We start from the raw sequence: 26,223 nt of genomic DNA on the forward strand, positions 1-26,223 counted from the left end.
TGGGGCCTAGGCAAGAGCGCTATTCATTTAAATAGATTTTAAGTAAGTAACCCTGCTGGATGAGCTCTGGTGGTTTTGTGGGTTGAGGAATATTTTCAAAGTGTTATTCTTCCCCTTTCCTCCCTCCCCCCTTCAGGATCTTTAGGGCTGTGTAACATTTGGTAGACACATGTCTTTCGGTGTAGGATAAAAGGGGCCACTTTTGCTGCTTCTCCCTTCCTATCACATTTAGACCATCCTTCCTACTGTTTCTGAAGGCAGTCCCCTATTGACTCTGTGCCCTTCTATGAGAACAATGATCTGAGAACACACTTGACTGCAGTTGTGCAATGTGCCTGGTTTTGGTGGCTTGCTGGCTTGAATGGGGGAAAGACCATATTCTCTAAAACCTTGCTCCGAATGTCTCATAATACAGTACACCTTTGTTCTGAAAAGCCTTTGGAGTTATGACCCACCTATCATTAAGCACATCCTACTCCCATATAATTCAACTGAAGAGTTAGGCAGTTGCTTAAATATATTCCATTGAATTAAATGGCACTTCAACCTTGACTGGATCGTGCTCTTGAACAGGAAATAAATGATTCAAACTTTAGGGGCTGCCACAAGCAAGCCAACACACGCATGCACACCTGTAAGATAGATAGATAGATACATCTCCACAGAATGAGAGAGAAAGGAATGCTAACCGTTTAGGTTAGAGTTCGAAGGCTGTGCGCCAGTCCTGCACTCTTATCTGTTCTATTAAATACTGCTGTCTCATCGAATCTGTATCTGGTCTCAAGAAAGACGCCGACGTTTGGTATGTGTGCTCATACACATTTCCATTCCGGCCAATTGTTTTATTGGCGCTGGGACACTGGGCAACAATCCAGACTATGGGCACGGAGTGAAGGAGTAATGCCTATGGATGGGAAGAATGGAGATCTCTGGTTTTCAGGGTCGGAAAACAGAGGACCTTATTGCTAAGGACATTTCCACCATCCATCCGTGAGTTTCTCCATTCCATAAACCTCCCTTTCTTCCTATCCATTCCACACTTCTCTCTTTGCATGTCTGCGATTCACCTGCCTGTACGATTAATCCCCACGCCCATGTACCTACATACCTACACTTCTCACTTGCGTATTGCGGCATATGTGGCAGGAAGGGTTGCGATCCTATGCAGGCTGACACTGCAGTTTTAACCATGCCTGAGTAAAGTCCTATTGAACTCAATTTCAATACGTAAGTTGGGTTAGGTAAGTTGAGGGTGTATGCTCTTTGCAACTCAGTGTGCCATACAGTACTTGCGAGGAAACATGCCTAGGATTACGCTGCAGGACTGGTATCCCACACAGCCGTTGCAAGAAGGGCATCCTATCAGGATGATACCTGCGGTGTCTCAAGAGAACCAGGTCCAGTGCCCCATCCCTAGCACCTCGTTTGATCCTGGCCGTTATGTTGGTTGGGCTGATTCCATCCGGTTCCATTTTAATGGGAAGGGCATTCCGTGCGTCGAAAGAAAGACGGACAAGGGAGGCCATCCCTTCATAAAGGGGACCGGTGGGTGTTTTCCTTGCTTCTGTCCTGCCCAAAACATATATAGAAGGGAAAGCAGAAACATCTCAGAATCTGTTAAGCATGACCACTGATCCGCAGTCCTAAACCTGACCTCCCTCCCCGCCCCACTCTTAAATCCTTTCCGCAAACTAGAACTGCCCCAACAGAGGAGGCAAAATTATTTAGGTTTTCTGTGGACATTCTCTGTTCATCTGCATTCAGAGTTAAGTCAAAAGTTCCCTTCTATAACGCACTTTCCTTCTCCTTATGTCTTTTCCAAAGTTGCTTTCCTTTCTCCACAAACCCCAGTGTTTATTATGGCCAGTGGGCATTCTAAAGGGAGTTTATAGTAAGGAAAAGTAGGAATTCCTCTCTTATCTTTTTCTTCCTATTCTTGTTCCTTGTTCTTAGTTTCTTTGCTTTTCCCTGCAACGGCTTGATAAAGTCTTCATGGGAGAGTAAACAGGAAGGCAATTCTTCCTAGATACAGGAGGGTTTCACCAGAAAATACTACTCACTCCCAATTGCCTATCTTGTTGTTGTTGTTGTTGTTGTTGTTGTTGTTGTTGTTGTTATATGCAGTAGTGAAATTTCATTATATACAATGTAAACAGGAAACACTCGTATATACATCATATCTTGCAGATAATATCATATTCTATACAATGGAGTTTGAATTATAATTATTATTATTAGTAGTATTTTCTCTTCACGAATTCTGCAAATCCGAATTTAAAGTTTCTCCCTACAATTTTTTTCTTTTCTTTATATCATGCAGTGGAGAAGTTGCTGCTACTACTGAACAAGAATCAGGGATGGGTAGTAGTAGGAGTCAAAAATCATCCAAACAGGAGGAAGTGGAAATTAAGACACACATTGGTTTCAATAATATTGGTTAGGTACAGTGTCCAGTGGTATTTAGGACTGTGGCTTTTCTTTTCTTTCTTTTTTGTACAGCTCTGCTAGTGAAGTTGTTGTAACAGTGATGGGGAATTTCAGGAGGAGGAGTAGTCTGCTACTGTAACTAGCAGTTGTAAACAATAAACTGCGCGCACACACATCCTTCCTGCCCTCCCCCAAAGATCCCAGACTTTCCCAAAACAGAAGTGGGCCTTTTATGCATCCTGTTCGAATCTTTCCCAATTAATCTTTCCAGTCTATCCTCACAAATTGTGAAGGGGGGGTGTTCGGGGAGGAGGAGACAATCTGCTCCAGACCAGCCAATATACACCTCTCTAAGTAGTAAGTTTGTCAGGCGACAATAGTTGACTTCTTGACCACAAAAGGTCAGATCCAATGTTCTTTGAAGTCAATGGATAAACTCCCCTTGAACTCTGTTGGCCTCATGATAACCAGTCCACCCTATTCATTGCAGGCGCATGTGTGTGTATAAACCATTGTATGAATACCCCCTTTCACACACACACACACACACACACACACAACCTTATAGCCATCTACTCACTATGCATGAGCATAACCTGCACAGATATTTATATAGATAGCTAAAGAAATAGATTTACTAAACTGGCCACAAAGCTTTTACTTTGTGGAGAAGTGTCTCTAAAATATTTGCTTTGTGGCTTGCAGGCACTTCAGCCCTTCTTTGAAGCAATTGTCATGTAATGTGTTGTAGGAGAGCAGATTCAGGCACTTGTACCATGCAGAATTTTTGGCATTCAAAGCTTTTGCACAGATGTTTTGTTAAATATATATATTTAACTTGCAAGCTTTTCCACATGCCTGTGGTGATACCCAACTCTAAGGTTATTGTTTATCAGGGCCATAGACAAATGGATATTTAAGAACAAAGTGAAGTGGTTTATTTTCCCCCTGTCAGCTGCAGGGAATACACCTCCTATCCAAAATTGGGCCCTGAACTCACATCTTACAAGTTGATGGCATGTGTAGCCAAGTATGTAGAAGGACTTTTATAGCGGGTGTGTGTTATTTCCTTTCCTTTAGTAAACTGTATAGCAATGGTGGAGACAGTCTCTCTTCTCTTGCAGTTCAACCCTATGCATACATATTCAGAAGTAGTTCTGGTTGAGTTCAATGGGACTCTCAGGGGTGTGTGTCTAGGACTGCACCCTTTGAAAAGCAAGAGGCAGAGAAAAGGATGCAGATAATCACATAAGAATTTATGTTTGCTCCCGATTTCTGCCTTCTACCTGTACGCAAGTCAAATAACAGAGTGGATTTTCAAGTGGTACTAAGGGAGGGATTGAGGAGTTTCAGCCCATATTATGTTGCTTAAAACTGTTTTAATTCGGATAGATAATTGGGACATTTTTTTAAAAAGGGGGGTACCCGGCCAAAGACACAATACCGTCTAGAAGCAGAAATAAAACAGGACCTCTATTCCACCAACCCAAGCAATTTAAAATGCCATTTAGTTCAACGGGAGAGATTCAGGCACCTGCTTCATTCCATCAATTAAACCAACGGGACTTAAATTGTAATCCTATCAATACCAACCTGTGAGTAAGCCTCATCGAACACAGTGGAAGTCGTGTATGAGATTGCACTGCATAGTGTTATTAACTTTGGCTGAATGATGTCATAGGTGTCTCTGTCTGTCTCGCTATAACACCAAAGAAAAATACTTCCCCTATTCTTCTTCATTTAAAAATAATAGAAGCTGGTGGGTTTATGATTGTTTAAAACAATTGGTTTTAAAAAGCAGTTTCGCTGTTTTAACTATAAGGTTCTTCTCTCTCTCTCTCTCTCTCTCTCTCTCTCTCTCTCTCTCTCTCTCTCTTTCTCCTTTACCAGAAGAGAAAAGGAGAGGGATTAAAATCTGTGAAAGGATTTTAATTAAGAAAATTAAATGAAAAGGGGGCACAAATGAGTTGTCTTGAGGGGAGGGGGGAGGGGGCGCGAGCAGGAAGCAAAGCAAAGCTATTCTAAACGATTAAATCGCCATTTTAACAGTGTAATGGGGTTTGCATACTGAAAGAAGGGGGGGACGGTCCTTATAGCTCATCAATAATTCATAGGAACTCGGGATCATTCCCAGGTCAGCAGACAGAGAGGTAAAGAGCAGCATCTATATAGGAGAACCAGCTCTTCTTCTCCCCCACCCCACCCCCGCCTGCCCGCCCCAAATCAAAATGCAATGGGTGACTCTTCCTCAAGTACTTGGGGAGAGTCTCATTTTAAGGCTCATGTTTTAGTGGTCTTTCACAACCATGCACGCCTTCTGTAAGCTCTCCTTCCAAATTTCCACAATTCGGAACCACATTTGGTTTGTTGAAATTAAAACAAAGCAAAACAAAACAAAACAAAAACGCCACAACTGCAACTGAAAACAAACGAACGAGCACCCATTCTGGTTTGACCAAGCATATGTAGACAAGAACATAATCGAGAGGATGGGTGGCATGGCCTGGACAGGATCTAATCTCAAACATTGTTTTCTGGGCAGCCCCTGGCAAGCCGCTGTCACTCAGCGTTAGTCTCCCTCCAGTCTGTAGAAAGGAGAACATCGATGGTAGCCTGGGATGTTGTTGAAAAGGTGAGAAGTGAAAATTTATTTGCTGGGGTGGGGGGAGTGTTAAGGGGAGAAGATATAGCCGGCTAGTTGACGTGGAGAAGCTAATTTCCATAGGTGTTTTACCCGCACACGTCTTGTTAGAAGAGGAAACGAATATCACCACTTTCCTGACTGCTTCAAACACGCTTTAAAATATTCATGGGAGCTTTACCCAAGCAAATAGCGGTGGTATAGCTGATTCCAACTAGTGCTTTCTTTCTTCTTCCCTCCTCCTCTATTTTTCCTTACCATTGTAAACCGCTTTGACTGCGTTGGCATTCCTATATAATAAATGTGTTGGTTGGTTCGTTGCTTGGATGGATGGACAAATGAAAGAAGTAAGACTGAGGTATCGTTTATATGAGATTATATATTTATTACTCCCTAATAAATCATTTGACCTATAGAAACACGTTGCCGACTTGGTTTACGGGAGATGAAGGTTTGATCAGATGATATGATAGTACCAACATCTGTTAACAGGGTAATTGATCAGCACGTGCATATTTTTCATCCAAAGGTCATAGCCCTCTGTTCCTTCCACACATGAAATAAACGTTAACTTTTAAGATGACAGTTTTGATTTGTGTCTCATAAGAAATCAACATCTCCTGAACAGTTTTAATACTCTTTCCCAAGTATGTCACTTCGTCTCACAGCCCCAAATTCATCCATATATGTGTGTGAGGGGTGGGTGTCTTAAAGGAATTTAGAATATATTCCTTCCATGGTTCTGTTCTTCCTCTTCTGTGCTGCTTTATTTAAAACAACAACAGTCCAACTGAGAATGAAATGTTCATTCTGCTTTGATAAATCGGGGGAGGCAATGACGTTACAAAAAAAGGCGCAACTCTTGGGTGTTACCCAACGGTTGTCATACTCAGAGTAGACCCACTAAAATAAGTGGACTTGAGTAATTTAAGTGTTTATCCTGAGTGTGGCTCAATCCACCTCAAAACATTGCATCCCATGAAGCGGGTTCTTGCATGTTCAGTGGTTGTCCCTAAGCCCAAGGGAAACCCAATGGGAATGCCTCGCAACTAAGAGTAGGTAGGATTGCAACTTAAGCCAGTTCAGCTCTGGACTCTAAAGGGCCCCAACTCCGCAAGTTATTTATTTCGGGTTGTTGTTGTTCCTGGCTGGGGTGCAAACTAACACTACCTGATTTCCTGGGATTTGTTAAAGCACGGTTTAACGAAGGTCCTTCTGCTGTTTCGCAGGGGGAGGCACAAAAAAGGCAAACTTCCCTTAAAATAAACTCTGCGAAGTATTATATACTGTAGTATTATATCGGTGTGCGAAAGAGGGGGGTGGGGTGGCAAGATTGGAAGGGGGGGCGGAAATCTCAAAAGCTTGTAACAACTCAGTATAACCAGCAGAGCCCGCTTCAGACCAATCCACCACAGCTATCCAGGGTTACTTCCTGAGCTTTTCTGGCGAGGTCCTTGAAGAAGTCTTCATTTATCCCCCTGGAAGCTTCGCCCAAATGCACGGCGAACCCCGCCCTCCCTACTGCGGGGTGGGGGGGAGCCGCGAGCCACCTTCTGCAACCGTGCAGCTCCCCAGCACTAAAACGGTGAAAACAGGGGGCTCAACTATTGCAGCGGGTAACCCTCAAGTTGGCAAATAAAATAAAAACTGGTTCTCAAGGCGTCGAGCCCAGCTGTCCTTTTCTTCCCGTTCCCTCCCCACCCCACCCCCGCACGCAGCACCCTTTTGAAGTGTGGTTTGGGAGGAGGGGGTGGATGTAGGGATTGGAGGTGGGTTGCAAATGCTGAGTGAAATGCGGGGAAAAGAAAGAAAGAAAGAAAGAAAGAAAGAAAGAAAGAAAGAAAGAAAGAAAGAAAGAAAGAAAGTCTGCGCAAGACTAGAAGAGGTGAATATGGTCGTTGGTAGATTGGATAGAACGCCATTATAGCTCCGAGGGGTCAAAAAGGCGAGGGTCAAAAGTTTAGGCGGTGCGAGACCGGGTCTTGTGTTTGAGGCTGATAGACTGGATGTCAGTGCTAAAGAGGAGGGGGGAGGGGAAGGGAAGGGAGAGGGGTGATGGTGTAGTGTGGGGGCGGAGGGGAGGAAGAGACCTTGCTTGTTTACTGGCTAGAGATGAGAGAATACGATCGGGAGGTAAGAGTTAGGAAGTGTAGAGAGAGGCGACTCAAAATGTTACAAGGCTGTTGTCTATGAAAGGGAGACAAGGTGGAGCTGGGAGGCTGGGGGCAGGCAGGTTAGCTGGGATGATGAGGTGGTAGTATTTTGAGCTTGATATTGGGGGTTCCTTGGCTCTCTCGCTCTCTCTCTCTTTCTTTCTAAGTAACTACTGTACTAAACAGTTTGGACTCAGTGCCGCAGGCAGTTCTTCCTGGGTAAGGGCCATTAGAGTGAATGGACACTACGCAGGATCGGGGCAGTGCTTTCATTCATTCACCACAATGGCATTTGCGCATCAACGAATGCGCAGGATCACAACCTTCTAGTCGGCGCAGATTTAGAACACACACGTTTATTCTTTTGAACAGTTTCTTTTTCTGTACAAGCTCTTAAACTGCTGTCATCATCTATGTATACTATAAATTAAAGAGCTATAATATATTAATTCAATAACATGGTTTATTATTATTATTATTATTATTATTATTATTATTATTATTATTATTATTAAAGCATAATAAATCGTTGCTACACAGCGAACATTTATAACATAATATTTTAATTAAAATAATCTTTGTAATCTTCCACACATCCCCCATGAGGAAAATAATCACTGAACCAAAGTTGGAGGGGTGTTCCCAGGGTAAATATGTATGCTTTTCTGAAATCAAATAACTATAAAAATACGTATCACGTGGTTAAAATGAATAATAAACAAAGGAATTGGAAACAATACAGGATGTGTCAAAGAATGCTTCTAAAAGATTTTATTATAAACTCCAAGCTGTAAGGAGATTTAGGGCAGAGTCCAGCGACCATTTCCCATATGCAAACAAACCCTGTTTATTTTTTATTAACTACCTCGGTTTTGCTCAGCCCCCCATTCATTTCGGTCTCGCGCAGGATAAATTTCAGCCTTAATCCTCTAGTAATACCTGTATAGGAAATGTGAAGCATCCCGGAAGTTATCCTATACGACTTCCTGTTGGGGTGTTCTGTAAAGTTTTACAGATTAACCATCAGGGATTAATGGGTTAATAACTATGACTTTGTCTTTTAGGGAATTAATTACTGTGGAGACTTTGCCTCTTAAAACTGGAAAGCTGTCTTAAAATAAATTGTCGGATAGTATCTTAATCTTGGATCTTCCGCAATACTGTTGGGTTCTGAGCTTGCTTATTTTTAAGGCATTTGGAATCTGAGGTTTGTTTCACTTTATTATATTCATTTTCTTTAGATAATCATATATTGTCCTTCAACATCAAAGTATTCGAAGAGACACTATGCCACATTCCCGAATTTGATTAATAACATTTAATACGTTTACTTTTCCTTCCGATAAATAGCGCCTTTTGTTTAGTCGATTGCAAATCCTCTCACATTTAGGAGGGATTGTCCACTTACTTCAGGATCCTCTTAAATTAAGAAGATAACTAAAGTTAAGAGTCTTAACGGTGTCTTCACAGAGGCTTTGCAATGCAGTGGCAATTAACTGCTTCTTACTCATTAATACATTGCTCGGTCAAATGGCTGAGAGGAATCGAATATTCGATTGGCTGACAGATTTAATTTCTAAAACTTTGTCGCAAGAGTGTTAGGGCATGCACCTCCTTTGAATTTATGCGTGTGTGTTTGGGGATCATTCCTCATTCGAATTATTGGTGCAGAATATATTCGGCAACAATAAAGAACGAACCAGGCCGGATTAAAGATGACAGTAAAATAAATAAATAAATCATGTTGATTTTAAATGGAAGGGGTTTATCTCAGCAGTTAGGATAATGGTACAGTTGGAAGGAAAAATTATGAAACCATTCAAAGTACACACATGCAGACTGCAGAAGCACCTGAGCTCCAGTCCTTCCTTTTTTTTATAACTCTCCTGTTCAACATTTAGCGGATTAAATTGAAATTAGCGTCAATCGATTCTATATGAAGAACAGTTCCCCCCGCCTTGTTGCACGATGGTGGAAAAGAGCGATTCACTGCAGAACCTCCATGAATTAGAACCACGTAGTTGGCTACCAGCTAATTTATTTGTGCACAGATCCTAAACATGCTGACTATCAAAAGCAAGCCCCGCTGAAAAGAGTGAGATTCGTTTACAATAAAGCCTGTTCAGGATCCGGGATATAAAGTCCTGTTAAAGGTCAATAAGACTGTTGTTTTAAGTGTAAATATTTAGAACCAGGGGTGACAAGTTGCTGTTTTACCCTAGTTGCTTGGGCGTAAGTTTCGGACTGAGTCCAAACCCAAGTGGTTAGGATGGAAGTTTAAACTGAGTTACTGAGTTGTAAATTGGGTTGTCCCTAATTTGGAGTAAGAGGTTTAAGCAGGTTGCGGTCCTCCTGTTTAAAGGTACACCCGATCCTAAGCAAGAGGGTATTTCTACATCCAAAATGCATTTCTTGAGAGGTGCGTCACATAGAAATGGTTGGTTTCCATATAGCTCCATTCGGATATCAAATCCCAAATGGGTTGAAATGCAAAAGGTGTGTATTTGCATTTCAAGGTGTGTATTTGCGTGCGTACTCTCCCATAAAGCAATACAGGTTAATTGTAACGAACTCTTGAGGCTTTTTTTTTGCTTGGTATTTATGAAAGATCCCTATAAATGGACTACATTTTAAGCGTAACTTGGGCGATCCGTCTCTAGGCTTCTCTAATTACTACAGTTATCTCTGAAGCGCAGTCATCCCCGCTCCAGGTTTGTGTAATAATAAGGGAGGGGGAACGTGAGTGGGTAACAACTCCGTTTGTTTTCAGAAGGTTAAAATCATCTCGGTATGAACGTTCATGGCTCACACAAGCACACGCTTCCTTTGCTCCCAGTACAGATCCCTGTGTATCCTACCGTTTAAGAGTCAATTTGCCACCATAGCCCAGCCCTCTAGGAAGAGCCGTCAGGGATCAAGAATCCGAGCGAACAAGGGGATAAGCTGCTATTGGACGAAGTTCAAAACCCGTTGGTGGCGAAAATGAGAGCGAGAGGTTATTTCCACAAGTCCGCCCCTCCCCCCCCAAGACAATCCATGTAATGAGTTATTAATAGAAATAATTTAATACCAATTGACTTTTCGATAGACTTCCAATGACATGCCTCTGTCAAGTGCAGCCTGCTCTACAGCACACCGTATATGTATGTATGTATGTATGTATGTATGTATGTATGTATGTATGCATGCATGTATGTATGTATGTATGTATGTATATTGTTCACCGTCTATTCTACAGGGTGTGTGTAGACAGACACCTACGGGCCTGGAAAGCTCAAGCCTTCACAATCCATTACATTCTTGAAGCTAGACCTTTGATGAGTTAGGGCAGGGTAACACCTCTGGTGGCTTCAAAGATAGAGTTTCTTTCAAATAAATTTCCTTTCTGAATTACTTTAACTCGGAGAGGGGAGGGGGAATATATGACATAAGCGTAGGTGACATTCAACTGCACCTTTGCTCGTGATGGGAAAAGGCACAGGGATTTAGGAACATGTACATGTGCTTCTTTCCCTCCCCCCTTCTCCTTTTGAATCCCCATATCCTTTCTCTGTATTGTGTTTTATTAAGTGGTCGTTGTTTCTTTTCTTTTTCCCCGTGTGTGTGTGTGTGTGTGTGTGTGGATAGATCCTATTAATGTGTGAGGAAAGTGTGTTTACATTTTAATTTGGAATGAAAAAAGTTTTGGTCCCGAAGTTAAAAAAAGGGGCACATCAACTGAATAATAATTTATGCATGTGTTCATTTAAAGCATATCTAGATGCACGAATAAACAGACTAAAGTGACGTGCACATATTCGTAAATTCATCTGTCTATCTATCTGCACACACGCGCGCATATGTCCTCGCACATTTCTCTTTTGAATAAGCATCTACTGGCAAAAGAGCAACTTACAAAGAGACTGAAAAAGTCGCAGGCGCTACAGAGAGGAAAGCCTGCATTAAAATTCCTTGCCGTGGCATTTCCCCCACCCCTCCAAAGTAATGACCTGGGTAAAATTCAATATGACCGAGAGAACTATGCAAGCGTATTATAGAAAATGCAAGAGGGAGAGCCCCGGAGTGGGGTGAAACTCAGGTCAGCGCGTCTAACAAATATTAAAATGTTGGAGGCGCTGGGGACACGCCTAGCTGTTTAACAAAGACTGACAAAGTATGGAGATTAATACGAAAACTTGCGGGTATCCGAACCGAAAACGCTCAGTTAGGCCTACGGCTCCCTGCAAGCTGGTAGCCAGCTATTCCGTAGGCTTTAAAAGGCAATCGCAGTGGGAGGGGTAGGAAAGGAAAAGGAAGAGATTTCCTATCGTGGGGAAAAAAAATCTTTTTCATGGAGGAAGGAGAGATACGACGCAAGGATCCAGTTTTCCGGTTGGTGTTTTGGGTTCTTTTTATTGTGGTTGTGGCTGGACCGCTTGGGAAAGGCTGCTGCATTTTGTATCCTGTCTTGCACGGGATGGTTATTTTTAACTACGCGAACAAGGGGAGGGGGATTGTAAACGCTTCAGTTTTTGTACCTTGGGGAAAGGGAGGGGAGGTATAGGAGTTGAAGGAGAAGACCTCCAGGCTTTTTTTGCTCTCAATCCAGAGAAGGGTGATGTGATTGCAAAAAAAAAAAAAGCTCGATCCCTAACGCATTTCCTCGGAAGTAAGTCTATCCGTAGCAAACTGGAGCTCATCTGCTAGGTCAACGTGCAGAAAAGCAGCCTTGAACGCTGAGGCAGGCGCAGCAGTTACCTAGATGGGGGGGGGGGTCCTGAATGTAATATAGAGGGGAGAGGGAAGTTCTCCTGCGCAAGCCCCCCCCCAATTGCGAGGAACGGGATTAACGCAATGATTATACTCAAGGTAGCCAGAAGACAACAGTTCTTAGTAGTAATAATATTTACATATATTGGCAGGTGCTTTTAGTTTTATGTTGTGCGAGGAGCGGGGGACACACACACATTGCTGGGACGCCCGAGGTGTGTCCGAAAGGTGTGCACCCTCTGTGACAAACAATTGCCCAGTCGTCCTTTCCTATCTGTTTGAACTTTATTGTAGTATGCAAACAATGTATTGTGGGTCCCATCTGCTTGGAAACTCTGTTGTTTTAGGGCTTCATTAACTTGCCTCTTTGAAATGCAGAGAACGCCTGGGCTAAATCTGTCTTTGCAAACTTCCGAAAAGTTGAGACGTTTTTATTAGAGCAATCGAGAGTGACCAAAAACAAAAAACAAAACAAAACACGGGTGGTTGGGAGGGTGGGGGGAGGTGTATATTTTGATTTGGGGACAGCAGGCTGTTGTCCATGCCTCTGTGTGTGCGTGGTGCGGGTGGGGTGGGGGCTTTTGGAGAGGGTGGAAAGAATGGAACATTTCTGCTAGACGCTAGGGGTGCTGGTGATACTAGGATGAAACCCCCCTTTGTCTATTTGCGCATGGCATTCTAAAAAAAGTGGCGGTGGCGCTTTAAATAAAAAAAAGAAAGATAAATATATATATAAATAAAAGAGTAGGCCTAGCTATTCGTTTTCCCGAAAAACCCATGTCTTGAGACAAGACTGGATGGAATACAGATGAAAACAGGAGAGGGCGGGGAAAATAAAAAATGGAAGCGATCAAGGTCAGGAGAAAGAGGAGAACGGATGTCTCAAAGGTGTATAACTACCGTAGTATACCTTTGTGTCTGGTAGTCTTCGTGGAAGGAAAGTTCTTTCTCTTTCTCTCCGCGCAATGGAGTTGGCCTGCAACTCTGCAAAAGTGTCCTTAGTCCTAAATTTTGTAATGATTCCCATTGAAACAAATTATTCCCAGTATGGTATGCTTTCAAGTCAGGCTTGTCTCTGTTCTTAGTAGACAAATCTGCAGCTGCGATCCCGAATTTCCTATGTTGTCGCCCGACAATATATTAGCCCCGCTAGGCTAAAACAACCGGGGCAGGTATGGGTTCCCCCCGCCCGATCGGGGTGGCGCACTTTACAAATAGGTTGCGACGTATTAGTTGAATTAAACGGTGCACCTGATGAAATCCATGGAAGATGGGGGGTGGGGTGGGTCTAAATCCCGGGAACCTTGTTACTGACGTGAAAGCAAGCCCTATTGAAATCAGCAGCTCTTACTTCCAATTGAATACGTTCAGGTTCGGGATGCCCGTGTTGGAAAGCCGGTGCCTTCGTGCTCGCACGGTCCATTACCTGGAAGTTGGAGATTTGGATTCCAGTGGCATAGACTCTCTGGGGTATAGGCTTAATATGGCATTATTAATTGAAACACAAACGCCTTGTATGTTATCTAACCAGCATATGTTGTAGGAAGCGGGCGTAGAGACATGAATTAACGCAGCCTTCATGCCACGAGTTTGGTTGTTTCGGGGTGGAAAGAGGACAACAAGAATGTCTGAGTGCCTGCTTTGACTTTTTCCAAACTAATTTTTGACTCATGTGGGAGGCTGGTCTCGAAGCACGTGCGTTTCCTCCTCCTCCGCTCCCCAGCTAAACGGTTTAAAAACCAATAACCTCTTGCCTATGGTAGTATATTCGATACATAGGAGAAACGAACTATCTTCACTAATAGGGCCATAATCTATTGCTCTGCTCTGATTCAGTTTCATCCAGCGTGACACCTCATAGGTAGTCCAGTGCCAACTGCTGAGTAAATAATGAACAAACTGTTCTACCTGACGAAGAATTACGTGTAACCTGAAGGATTCCCTATTCCTACACTAAAATATTGGGACCGCTTCCTTTCTTTTAATTTTTAAAAACCGCAACACGAATTCCAACACGTCTCATTTTTCCAGTCCAGCAGCCTTAACAGCTATCTACATAAAACCGCGCTGCTCCCGACTTCCTACCGCAAAAGGTCCATTACTTACACAAACTGCATATTTTATTGCTTTATATCCCCCTTTTTTCGGAAATGAAATTCCTTTGATCCTCCCCCATTCCTCTTCCCTAGGGTGAAAAGGGATGGAATTGCCCCATGTGTGTTGGGAGGGGAAGCCACACCCTGTTTTCCTGTTTATATTTGTATTTGTTTTAAGATCTCCCTCCCTACAGTAAAATCCTACAAGTGCCTACTCAGAGTTAAGCCCCATTGCGTTCAGTGGGACTCATCCCTGGGTAAATGTGTGTTATTAGACAACCAAATTATCGGAATAAGCCTAATGTTATTCCTTATTACAACGAAATCGGGCGAACAGGGTCGTTTTAGTTCTAATTAAACGATAAATCTCACTGAAGTGGATTGGGAGTAACTTTGTTTCTGCTTAGATCCTGCAACAGACTTTCCTTCCTTCCTTCCCTCCCAACTTTTCTGGACTACCTTTCTGCAACAGTATTCCTTCTGCGGAGGAAGATGCAACAGTGGATTACGCGACAGAGTTGGGCTAACAACCACGCGATTTTGCGACGTGTGTTGCAAGCAAATATTTCCAGACATACCTTCCTCCTGAAAATCGGATTATTTGTTTCTTTTTTGTTTTTTGTTTCGCCCCAATGGCCAAGCACCTTTCCTCTTCGCTGTAAGCCAAAGCGGAAGACTTCTAGCCAAACTCAAAGGAGAATTATCTCTCTCTGTCTTCTGTATGTACCCTGTAGATCCGAATTTGTGTAAAAGAAGCTGCGTCACAAATTCGCATCTAGGGGAATATGTAGTTGACACAAACGCTACGGAACGCATCCCTCAAGAAGAAGGAGGAGGAAAAGAAAGGGAGAAAAAAGGACGAAGCAAATCGTTAAAAGACTTTCCCTTCAAGGACTATTCCGTGTTGGTGGTGTGTTGCTTTAATGGCAGTGGGGGGGCCCCCGCCCCGCCCCGCCACCATGTTTTAAGCATCCAGACAGGTTGATTCAAATTATCGGGTATCTTCTGCGGAACAGGAAATCCACAGGGAGAGAACAGAACAGTTATTCCCTTCTGTGTTCATATGCTTGCAGAAATTGCTCTCTAGAACCATGCCTTTCTTTCTGTAAATCAGGCTGAGAGAAAACAGGTCTCTAAAAATTACCTGTTTGGTGCCATCTGTGCGGAGGCGCCACTCAGCACTCAGAAGAGACAGGTGACAGGTCCCTGCCCCGAGGGTTTCCAAAAGGGGTGGTTACATTGCGTCTTAATGAAAACGGACATTTAGGAAATAGACAGGAAAATGCAGGGTATGTTCCCTTACTTAAATACTTCTTTAAAAAGCTATGTATGCAGCTGGATTTTTTTAAAATCATCGTATTGTAGACTAACCCTAACTCCCTGCTCCTCTGTCTCCATGCTTTTTAAAATATATTTTCTCCTCCTTGGGGGGGGGGAGTACCAGTCTAAACCAGAACCTGTCTTTTAAAGGGATGGGTAACCCGAATTAGTTAATGGCGTTTCTATCGATCTCAAACGAGCTCTATCTATCTTTGCCACCGGCAGGGCTCTATCACAAAAATTTAGGCAGTAGCTAGAAGATTAATGCATCATAAACCGAGGAGAATATTTCCTTTCCTCCCAGTCTCCTATTGTTCAGACTACATGTGTTGTTACCGTATTTTGCTTTTTTACTTCGAGGCAAACTCTGCCGTGGGGAATCGTGTGTGTACACTCTCACACGCACGCTCGCCAGTATCGACAGTGATTTTAATTCAGTCAATGCACCGGGTGGGGGCACTTGGATTTTGTGATGCCTTCTTGGCTATGAGATGATAGATTTCTTCGGGATATGAAATTATGTAAATCCTGATATGTAAAAAGATAATAATGATAACTGTTCCGCAATGCGGAGTCCCACCTAGATTCCTGAGTGCATTTATATGTAAAGTTAAGTCCAATTTACTTTAAAACAACCTGCTTCCAAGTTGACTGTGTGCTGGCAACGGAAAGGCTAAAAGCGTCCTCCCCCCCCCTTTCCCCCTTCTTGATTATTTCCTTATCCGGGAATCCCAGGCAACCTCTCCATTGGTTCCTGGGGTCACATGAACATCTAACTTTGTTCAGTTGACGGCAAAAGTAGGAGGGCTCTTCGAAACAGGAAAACGAGTGAGAAGGGGAGGGGAAGGAAGGGAGAAGGGGGAAGGGGAGGGGGCCCCGAAAGAAATAGGAATAAATTTTAGTATATTTTTTGGGGTGTGCGTGTGTGTGAGTGAGCGGGAGTGTGCGTGCTGGCGCGCGCGCGCCCTTTTGCAATTCCAAAATTAATGGCCATGAGTTCGTTCTTGATCAACTCCAACTATGTGGACCCCAAATTCCCACCATGCGAAGAATATTCCCAGCACGATTACCTTCCCAGTCATTCTCCGGAATATTTCGGCGGCCAGAGGCGAGAGGAGAACTCTTTCCAACCCGAGGCGTTGTACCCAGCGCGGTCCGCCTGTAACCAACCATCCTATCCTCCATGTCAGGGCTCTGGGCACCCAGCATCGGTCCTATCTCCCAGGAGCCAGCGTGTCCATGCTCCAGCTGGACTTCAAAACCATCTCTCCGAATCAAACCACACTTGCGAATCCATCACGCCAAGCCCACCGCCTTCCTGTAGCCAAAACTCTCTCAACCAAAGCCCGTCCTCATGCAAAGAACCGGTAGTTTATCCTTGGATGAAGAAGGTTCATGTTAGCACGGGTAAGTGAACCTTAAAGTGCCGTTCGCTTTATACTAACTTGCACCTCAAAGTCTTGTTGGGAAGAAGAAGAGAGAGAGAGAGAAAAGCTTATTGCCCCCGTTGTAAAAGAACCATTCCCCTTGGAGATTTATGGTCTCCCTGTTTGCAGAGCGCTATAATTACATCCTCCATAAATTTTTATTGCTCTTCTTGGCCAACTGCCTTTGAAGTCCCTGTTAACATCCTCCTCCAGTTTCTTTCTTTCCTTCTTTCCCTTCCTTCCTCCCCCCCACCCCCGTCCTTTATTCTTTTCTTTCTTTCCTTCCACTGGAGAACGTTCCCCAGGAAAAGTTTGAAGGAGGTACGGGGGTCTTTTATTTTCATTGTCGGCTTAAATTGTATTGAAGTAGAGAGTTTCAGCAAACTTCTACTTTGCCTTTCTCCAAGGCTTGGGGTTGGGGGTTGGGGGGTTGTTTGTTTTAAGATGGTCCCTTCAGAGCAACGTTTCAGAGAAGGAAGTCTCGTGGGTTTCAATGGGAATGACTTCCCAGAGGGGGGAAAAGAAGCTTGCGTGTCTCACGATCGAGGGGTTGGTTTGTCTTACATGTGGGGCAAACTTTATAGAACTTTGAGGTGCACAGGCAACTCCTTCGTACACGTGCAGGAGCCTTAGGCAGCTTGTTAGCTCGATCCTCAAGACGCTTAAGTCGGTGTATTTGAATTTATGCCTATTTAGCGACAGCGATTTGACTGCATTTAGTTCAGCCCAAGCATTAAGGCTGAACTGCAGAGCAAATTGTAGATCTATTTCGCACTCAAGGCTCTGATGCATTATTAGGGTTCTGGTACGCATATATGCATTCGGCCTTCCTTCCCTCTCTTCACATTTAGTTACTCAAAGGCTAGTAACACTCAGAGGCTGTAAAACGGAATGCAGGGCTGTTGTGTGATGTCAGGGTCCATAGCTGAATGCAACCCCCTCCTCGTCTCGCTATCACTCTCGTCCTTTCTCACCTAATACTGTGATCTATCCTCTGGAGTAACCACAATGATTCCAGTGGGATTTCTCTGCACTGCCGTTTAAGCGCAGCTGTTTGAAAGCTTGGAGGACTTCGGCGACTTCTGGACCAGGAGAACAGCCTGGATTTTAATAGAATGGTGGTTGTTTTTGTTTTTTTCTAAAAGAGCTATGTAAGGCTTAACATAGATGCAGCGAAGCAGGAAGATAGACGGGAAGATTTAGGCAGTGAGTGGGGTGCACTGGGAGACACGGGGTGAGAGGAAAGGTCAGACAGGGAGACACGCGTTCAAGCGATCAGAATCAACCTTGTGTAACCCTCAAAGTTCTAAAAGTAAACTCTGGATACACCCACAGGAATGGCTGGCATTCGGGCAGTTCAGTCCTATGCCTCTTTACCCAGAGGTAAGCCCCGCTGAGCTAAACGGAACCTCTACTCCCCTCCTGTGTGGATAGATACTAGAGACTTACAATCCCACCGAGTTCGTTGGGACTCATTCCTACGATCGTTTAGATGGGAGCAAACACGGTTAAGCTCCGTGGGACTTCCTTCCCACGGGTCTCCTTTCCGAGTAGGAGGTAAAGATCCAGGCCCTTACAGCGTCGCTGGGGGAGGGGTGTGGTTTGGGGGGACTTGTTTTGTAAAGGGCTGTGGCGTCTTCCAGGAGCTTCCCCCCCCCCAAGAGAACGTCTTGGTTTTTGTTTCGTTTTCAAGGGGCATAAGAAGAGTAACGCTCCCCACCATCTCCTTCCCCCCCCTAACCCTGCTCCCCTCCCTGTTCCTGCTCTCTTTCTCTCTCCCCTGCCCCACTCCTCCTTTTGTGTTTCTACATTCAGTCAACCCCAACTACGCGGGAGGGGAGCCGAAGCGTTCCAGAACAGCATATACCAGGCAGCAAGTCTTGGAGCTGGAGAAGGAATTCCACTACAACCGCTACCTCACCCGGAGGCGGAGGGTGGAAATCGCCCACACGCTTTGCCTATCCGAGCGCCAGATCAAGATATGGTTTCAAAACAGGAGGATGAAATGGAAAAAGGACCACAAGTTGCCCAATACTAAGATCCGTTCCAATTCTGCCGCCAACCTCTCGGCGCAAGGCGCGGGAGGAGCCCAGGACCGAGGCAATGGACCAACCCCAAACCCCACCGCCACCCCGACCACCCCCACCCTATAACTGGCCTTTGAGCTTGGCGGCCCTCGAGTGTGTATGTGTGCGTGTGCGCGTGCGCGCGGATCTGTGTGCTTAAGAACTGATGTGTGAAAGCGAGGGAGGCCTGGTAGTTTTCCTGTTCCTAAGGGAGAAACATGGGGGTGTTAGGGGGAGGGGACAAGTGGGTGGGTGAACGGGGACCACTATTTATACGAGGGGAGAAGAAACAAAGGAGGATGAGAGGGTTTTTTTTTTTTCGCGGGGGAGGGGGGGAATTAGTTCTTTGGCCGGAAAGCAGGGTTGCTGTGTTTGGGGGGTAGCTCCTCTGTTCTATAGGAGATGGGGTTTTCAGATTTGGCTAAGATGGATCCCTTTTTCATCCTTAATCAAGCCAAACTCGGGCCCATTTGTCATGTTTACTCTCGCGTACAAACGAAGGACCTTATGCCAACCATTAGCGCGACAGCTAGAGTCGTCTTTAATAAATGAGGCCCGGTTTCACCTAAGGAGAACTGGACTCTCTCTCTCTCTCTCTCTCTCTCTCTCCTTCTCTCCCCCTTCTTCTACCCTACCCACCTCACGAGCCAGAAACCCCAGTTTAAACCCAGACTTTTACCCACAAGGCGACAGAAAAGTGTTGTTGGCATCTGCTTAACACAGCTCTAGATAGGAGAGGGGAAAATAGAATTCTCACAGCCCTCTAAGGACTTTACTGGATGATAAATATTGTAATATTCCAAGTAAGGAAGGGCATCACGCGGCCGCGGCGGTGGGGGGCGAGAATCGGGGAAGGACACAAAATAAAAAAAAGAGAGGAAGAAGCAATGTAATTTAAAGGCGGCAGGAAAGTACTTCAGGTTAATTATCTAACCTGGAAGACCTGGAAAGCGGAGAAGGGCAGTGCATTTCAGTCTATAAAGTTGATTATAGCATAAGGCCATCTGGGTTCCAGCAGCCATGAAAATTGAACGGGTGTGTGTGTGTGGGGGGGGTGCCTTTGTAAATAAGGATGCGCCTTCGCTTCAGTTTTTGAAATGAATGTGAAGATAAAGATGAATTTTCAGGAAATTCCCCAGAGAAGTAAGGCGTGAGGAAAGGAATATGGGTATTCTCTGCTCTCTCTCGCTCGCTCTCTCTCCCTCTCCCTCTCTCTCTCTCTTGTCCCCCCCCCCCTCATTTTCTTCTCTCACCCTTCTCTCTCCTATACTGTACTGTATATGACATTCCGAAATGGTATGATTCCAGAGAACTTGAGAGAGGGGGGTATATAACACGCCCCTCCTTTCGTTCTGTATAATTACCTCTTGTTGTTTTGTGTGATACCCATAAGAACATGTATATAGCAGCAGCCACGGTGGAAAACAACAACCCTGAAATAAAGCATTTATGGTGAATACGGTTGTCCGTGTCTTTCAGAGTGTATCTGAAATAGTCGCGACACTACTCCTTTGTTCTGATAGTTTTGCAGACCCCTTTTCTATTCGACCAGGTTTTTATTGTTGTCAGTTTCCAAGCCTGCACTCCCCTAATGGAAACAAAAGATGTTTGACCATAGGGTATATCCTCCTTAACTAAAGCTAAGCCTCATATGAGGTGATTTATTTCCTCTAAGCATGCATTAATGTGGTTACATTTTGCTTCCCAAACTGGTTCAAACTAAAATAGTAGCCTGATCGTTAAATTTCTACGTGGATATTGAGACTATAAAGCAGCAGTGTGTTTTCCAAGAGATGTTTCTTGTCTTTTATTTTCTCCCCCACCCCACGTCCCGAGAAAAGCTACCTTCTTCAAGGTATTTAATACATTTAATGACCATAATTTTTGCACAGATGTTTCTCGGTGTTTGCAGGTTTTCTGTGTATTTTTATATTACAAAGGAGCCAGCCGCTGCAATAGCTCAAACTCTGACAAGCAAATAGATAATCAAGAAGACAAATGACTTCTTTGGTGCTCCATAGCTCTTGTATTAATTTTCATTTTCTTTCTCATACAAAGTATCGAAAATACTGTTTAGGACGAAATAGCATTCCAGTTCCAAGTTACAAATTTTGCGTGTGTGTGTGTTTGGAGACGGATTAGAGACCATGCAAAGAAAATAGTAATTTTCTCTTTTAAAATCCCCACTTCTGTCCCTAATACGGTCTTAATACGGTTTGTACCTTAGGGCAGAATCCAGCGGGATGTTCTCCTGCAGATGCTCCATTGCAATGGAGGTCGTATTCATTTCAGTGGAGCCTGTGCAGGAGAAGCTCCTGCTGGGTCTTGCTTTTAGCAGTGCGCAGGAAGTAATTTCCACATGAAGGTTAAAATACTCCAGGAACCTTCCCTTAGGCCACTTACTAACCATTACTCAAATCGTGTGTTACTGTTACTGTTTTATTGTACTATCAGAACATATACCTCGATGGGGTTAATACCGATGGCCCAATCCGCCATGCTCACTTTGAACTTAATTTTAATGCGTGTGCATAATCTCCTCTTCCACATAAGATGGCAGACTCCTTCTATGGGAGCCAGTGCAAATAACAAACAGACAAAAACAACCTTATTGATTCTCACACCGCCGGGTATTCACAACCCTTTTAATGTGGAACAACTGCTTAAAAACCACGAGAGTGACTGTAGAGCAAATGGCTTGTTGTAGACAAGCAACCACTGGCCACAATCCACTCCTCACCTAATCCAGGAATTTTTATGATAGGGCTGCTGCAGCCAACACTGGTGTGATCTGAGCTTCTTTACTTGAAAGTACTGTAAATTGAAATGGACGGGGTTAACTGTTTGCAGGATGTCCTGGGACAACAGCGGCCTTGCAACACATCACTTAAGAACTTGGTGCCAATAATTTTTTTATTACCTTCGGTTGGTTTCTGGTCCATATCCACCTTACAGCAGACCTTAGTGGGTCGATACTTGAGGACACCACGTGAATTAAGCCCTTAAGCATTTTGCTGTTGTTTCTTATGATGCACGAAAGCTACCACCTGGCAATGAGGACTTGAGGGACATTTGCGAGTAAAATAAGAAGGGTGTTGTTGCACGTGTATTTCCCTATTCGATGCCAGGATTTTTATTTTGACACAGAAATAAGTTTGAATTTTAGGAAGATGGAGACAGTATCCCTTTCCCGATGGTTACGTTTCCATTGATTTCAGTGGTGCTGGGGGGGGGGGCATGTCTCTTGCGTTTTTCAGGGTTACTTCAAGGCATTCCCTCTCTCACATACCCCAAACAAAACTTTTAAAAGCATATGCTGGTAAGAATGTAGTTTCTATAGAGCCAAATCAAAGCTGGAGAGGGTGAATAGGCTTTGGGGTGGGGATTTCTATAGGCCCTAAAAGTTCACAAGCATTGTAAGCAGACAGAAGCTGAGAAAAATGTGAGAATTATACCGAAAAAATCATTAATCATTTCTTTTATTCAAATACTTATCCTTTTCCTATTGTTATTCAACAGCAAACCTCCGCAGACCTTCTGTTGGGAAAAAAAAGAGTACCCAGGAGCCTCGAATCTTTCAAGATTTCTTCAAGAGAAAATATATATCTATATATTAATATATATAGATATATATATACACACACACCCCTCTGTATACATATACTTATTCAAACACACACACACACATACAAAGTTGAACTTTTTTTTTTTACTTTTTACTTTTTTAAAATGGAAGACTCTACTTCAGACATGAGCACCACCTTTAACCGCCTGGAGAAAAGATGTGGGAAGCTAAAAAGGTAAACAAACAAACAAACATTGTGTGTGTGTTTCCTAAGGCTCGGCTTGTTCTTTTGAAATTATATATTGCTTCGCTTTTAGGGATGGAGGGGGCGGGGACAACATCAAATGCCTTCTGCTCTTAAAAACGTGCCCTGGGAAGCCCGAATCTATGCATCACGTTTACTCGAAGTAAATCCCTCTGAATTAAATGGTCTTACCCCCAAGTAAGTGTCCATAGGGCTGCAGCCTTAGATGAGTTTGCAGCCTTAAGAGGAAGCCCTTCCTGGTTGTTGTTGTTGTTGTTTAAAAAAAACCGGAGTTGAGAGAGAGAGAGAGAGAGAGAGAGAGAGAGAGAGAGAGAGAGAAAGAAAGAAAGAAAGAAAGAAAGAAAGAAAGAAAGAAAGAAAGAAAGAAAGAAAGAAAGAAAGAAAGGAGAAGAGTGCTAATAAGAGATGTTTTAAAGGAATTTGAATGGTTTGCTTTTTAAATGTGTTTTTTAACAGCTGGGCTTTTGTGAATAATGTTTGTTTATTTTATAATGACAATGTGGGTGAGGTGGGGCAGGAGACTGGGTGCTATAATAAAATAGGTGCCTGTTCGAAAAGGGCGTCCTGCCTTCATTTCTCCGTGGGTTTGGAGTAGCTGGGAACCCTTACGCTGTTGTTCTAGAACTCTTTATCCCAGGGGATGTTGTAAGGATAATGCAATGTTACATATTCCATAACTGCAGATAATACAGAGGAGGCGTGGCTACTTAATTTCTGATTTTAAAATATTGCCTTTGGTATTTATGCGCGGGTTTTTGAAGGTTCGCCAGCAGAGGTGTGAGTGAAGAGGTTGTCTGTGCGTCCGTCCATGATCTATCCATCTGCATTTCAGGGGGGGGGGAGGTTTATATTAGAAGAAATGGAGTTAAGATCTGACCCTGGCGAGCTGCGGAGTGAGGATGGAGTTCATCCAAGGGACACGTTTTCTAAGCGATTAGCCTGGTATTGCAGCTACAGAATGACCCCTCAGAACCCCTTGACCTTTTCAAGACTGGACATTGTGCTCGGTGGCATTGCTCTCACGGAAACAGGGGCGGGCTAAAGCAAACTCCGGAGGCAAACGTGAAAACGAGGGCAATACAGAGAACCAACGGGCCTCCGGCTCCCTTAGTCTATCGCTTTTCCTTTTTTGTGTGTGGGCGCCTGGCTTTTTTTTCTCCTCCTCCAGTCCGGTTATCTTGTCGGAGGCTATGGCTTTTTGTTGTTGCTCATTCCCTAGCTTTCTTTAGGGCGCACAGTTCAGCAGGTAGTTCTCCTGCGCAATCCTCCTCGAAATGAATGGGAGATGGCCTAAATTTTGGCCGGTTTGATGGCTTGGCTTTGAGGCTGCAATCCCATACACGCCTAACCTGAGAGTTGGTCCCCTTTGACTTGCTTCTGAGTAGGCATGCATAGGATTGCATTGTCATTGTGCAGTCCCCCATACTTTTGGTCTATTGGGTTTTCGTTTTAAATAGGTGTAATGCCTGTGTCCCAAAGTACAGTGGCTATTATTATTTCTATCACAGTCTTCATCAGTGGTGGCTGTTGCGGTAGTATAGCAGCCTAGCCACCTTTTTCTGCTTTTTCACCTTCTTCCCTGGAAGAACAATGAGCAGTATGCTGATATATGTGGTGTTCAGATTAATTTCTGGGTCACTGGTGCCTAGATTTGCTCGGTGAGACCCAGATTTGCTGAAAAAGGGAACCTACATGCACACCATAGAGCTATGTATGTGTAAAGCATGCACACACTAATAACTATGCATTTGTTAAGGGTTATGGGAACTGCGACTTTGTGAGTGGAAAACTACGGTTCCCATGATTCTTTGGGGATGTCATGTGATTTAAATGTGCTTTAAATGTGTGGCATGCATGCAACGGAAATGTGGGGTGACTAGGCCATGAATTTGACACTCCTCCTTTCATCTTGTTTCTCATCTTCACCCCCTTCCTCACATTCTTTCTACCTTTTATTTAACGCAAGCTAATGTCATAACAGCAGTTAGTAACGCTCACTGGTAGATGGGTTCAAAGGCTCTAAGAAAAAGCAAGGAGCCCTTTACAAAAGGTGTCAGTGATGGGTTCCTTGATAAACAAGTTTATTTATTGGACTGGAGTAAAGCACCTTAAGGCTGTAATCCTACATGCCACTTACCTGTGAGTAAATCCCATTTAGTTCAATGGAGCTTGCTTCTGAGAAGACATGCATAAACCCACACTGTTATTCTGTTAAAATGGCTGCCTTGACCTTCTTTTGTCTTCCTTTGGGTATTAGGCTTCTATCTCCCCTCCCCACCCCACCCCTTCTCCTGATAAATTTCAAGTCTTATATCAAGCATTTCTTGTAATGATTTTCTAGAGATCTTAGATCACCATACAGTACATTGTTGAGTAGTCAGGCCCACTAGACTTCTTCAAATTGAAAATGCAGTGTTATGATGATGTTTTCTTTACAGCGACGTGGAGAGGACCCTGACTTTACAAGGAAATTAAATTTTGTGCTCAGGAGCAACTTTTCCTTCATGTTACCCTGTTGTAAATTTATCAGTAGACCCATTTATACCACACCACCTGCAGCCTTCTATAAGGCTGAGTGAGGACATGAACCACAAAGTGGTTCAGAGACTGAATATTTTCCCCAAAATGTGGACATTTCATCTTCATCTGCAGCTCAGTTAAAACCTGAGTACCTGCATCTAAAGTGAAGCCAGTGGCACAAACTGGGCCTCAATATACCCTAAGTGGTTTGTGGACCAGTCTGTCTGGGCTCACCAGAAGGAGATCTCTGTCACCCTTTGCAAAATGTTTACTTATGGTTGTGCAGTTGGACTGTTATTTAAATACCAACTACCAAGGGTGCTGGGTGGTGGCTGTTGTAGCAAGATCCCACCCTAGAGGTCCCAGGTTTCCATATGCAAAGCGGTATAGGTGGTAAGCACTGCAATGAAGTCTCCATCCTAATAGCACAAGGTGGGCAGCTATTTCCTGAGCTCCCCATCCCAGACTAGTTATATCTATATTATTAATATATTATTTTGGTGGAACGTAAAAGGAAGAACTATTGGTGTTAGACAACTGCATAAGGAGACCTTGTTTGTATGTACAGTATGTATGTAGGTGTCTGCTTCTTTCTCGTGGTTCATATTCTTTGTACTGGCGCAACATAGATTTGTATTTAACAACAAATGCGCACAGCAGTACACGTGTGAAAACGCCACCTGCAGTTGTGTGGTCTGAAAGCAACTGAGCCTACTGGGTGCCCTGTATCCTAGGAAGCCTTCCCTAGACGCAGATAGGGTGAGGCTGTGATTTTTTTATTTAGTGGCTAGGCCAAGGCAGTCTGCACATGCTCTGAGACTCTCTACCTTCCCCCCCTTCTTTATTCTACATATGGTTATTACTTCGTATTATTTCCACTATTATCAGGACATGTGCATATAAACCCTGTCTTTATCTCCTTAGCTCCCTTTTCTTCTGTGTGTTCCTTTGTCTACACACAAGTCGCTCGCGCGCGGGCGCAAACACCCACACA

At 43.8% G+C, this 26,223-nt stretch overlaps 2 protein-coding genes and 1 long non-coding RNA gene across 8 annotated transcripts in view; 2 read left to right on the plus strand and 1 right to left on the minus strand.

The window, feature by feature from the left end:
- Nucleotides 1–26,223, minus strand: part of LOC148683814 (uncharacterized) — a 410,944-nt gene that overhangs the window by 259,236 nt on the left and 125,485 nt on the right. The window lies entirely within an intron of this gene.
- HOXB3 (homeobox B3) overlaps nucleotides 1–26,223 on the plus strand; it is an 85,292-nt gene that overhangs the window by 20,774 nt on the left and 38,295 nt on the right. For 2 of the 6 annotated variants that reach the window (XM_088655579.1, XM_088655574.1), the window contains exon 2: nucleotides 22,399–22,679. In XM_088655579.1, the coding sequence (XP_088511705.1) occupies nucleotides 22,399–22,679 (281 nt within the window). Of the gene's footprint in view, nucleotides 1–1,669; nucleotides 5,060–5,106; nucleotides 11,593–22,398; nucleotides 22,680–26,223 lie in introns of those variants that run through there. The other 4 variants (XM_088655576.1, XM_088655577.1, XM_088655575.1 and 1 more) reach the window with 4 other exon arrangements.
- Nucleotides 11,631–20,336, plus strand: HOXB4 (homeobox B4). Its single transcript, XM_035135597.3, has 2 exons — nucleotides 11,631–16,793; nucleotides 18,629–20,336. Exons 1-2 carry the CDS (start codon nucleotides 16,373–16,375, stop codon nucleotides 18,964–18,966), a joined length of 759 nt encoding a protein of 252 aa, XP_034991488.1. The 5' UTR covers nucleotides 11,631–16,372; the 3' UTR covers nucleotides 18,967–20,336.

Source organism: Zootoca vivipara, chromosome 12, assembly GCF_965207765.1.
Source record: "Zootoca vivipara chromosome 12, rZooViv2.hap1.1, whole genome shotgun sequence".
NCBI classification, from domain to species: Eukaryota; Metazoa; Chordata; class Lepidosauria; order Squamata; family Lacertidae; genus Zootoca; species Zootoca vivipara.

Excerpts from the sequence above, each read along its gene's own strand:
- HOXB4 (XM_035135597.3), top strand. The coding sequence starts at position 16,373 with ATGGCCATGAGTTCGTTCTTGATCAACTCCAACTATGTGGACCCCAAA. Across the intron at positions 16,794-18,628 it reads GAAGGTTCATGTTAGCACGG|TCAACCCCAACTACGCGGGA; the intron begins GTAAGTGAACCT and ends TTCTACATTCAG.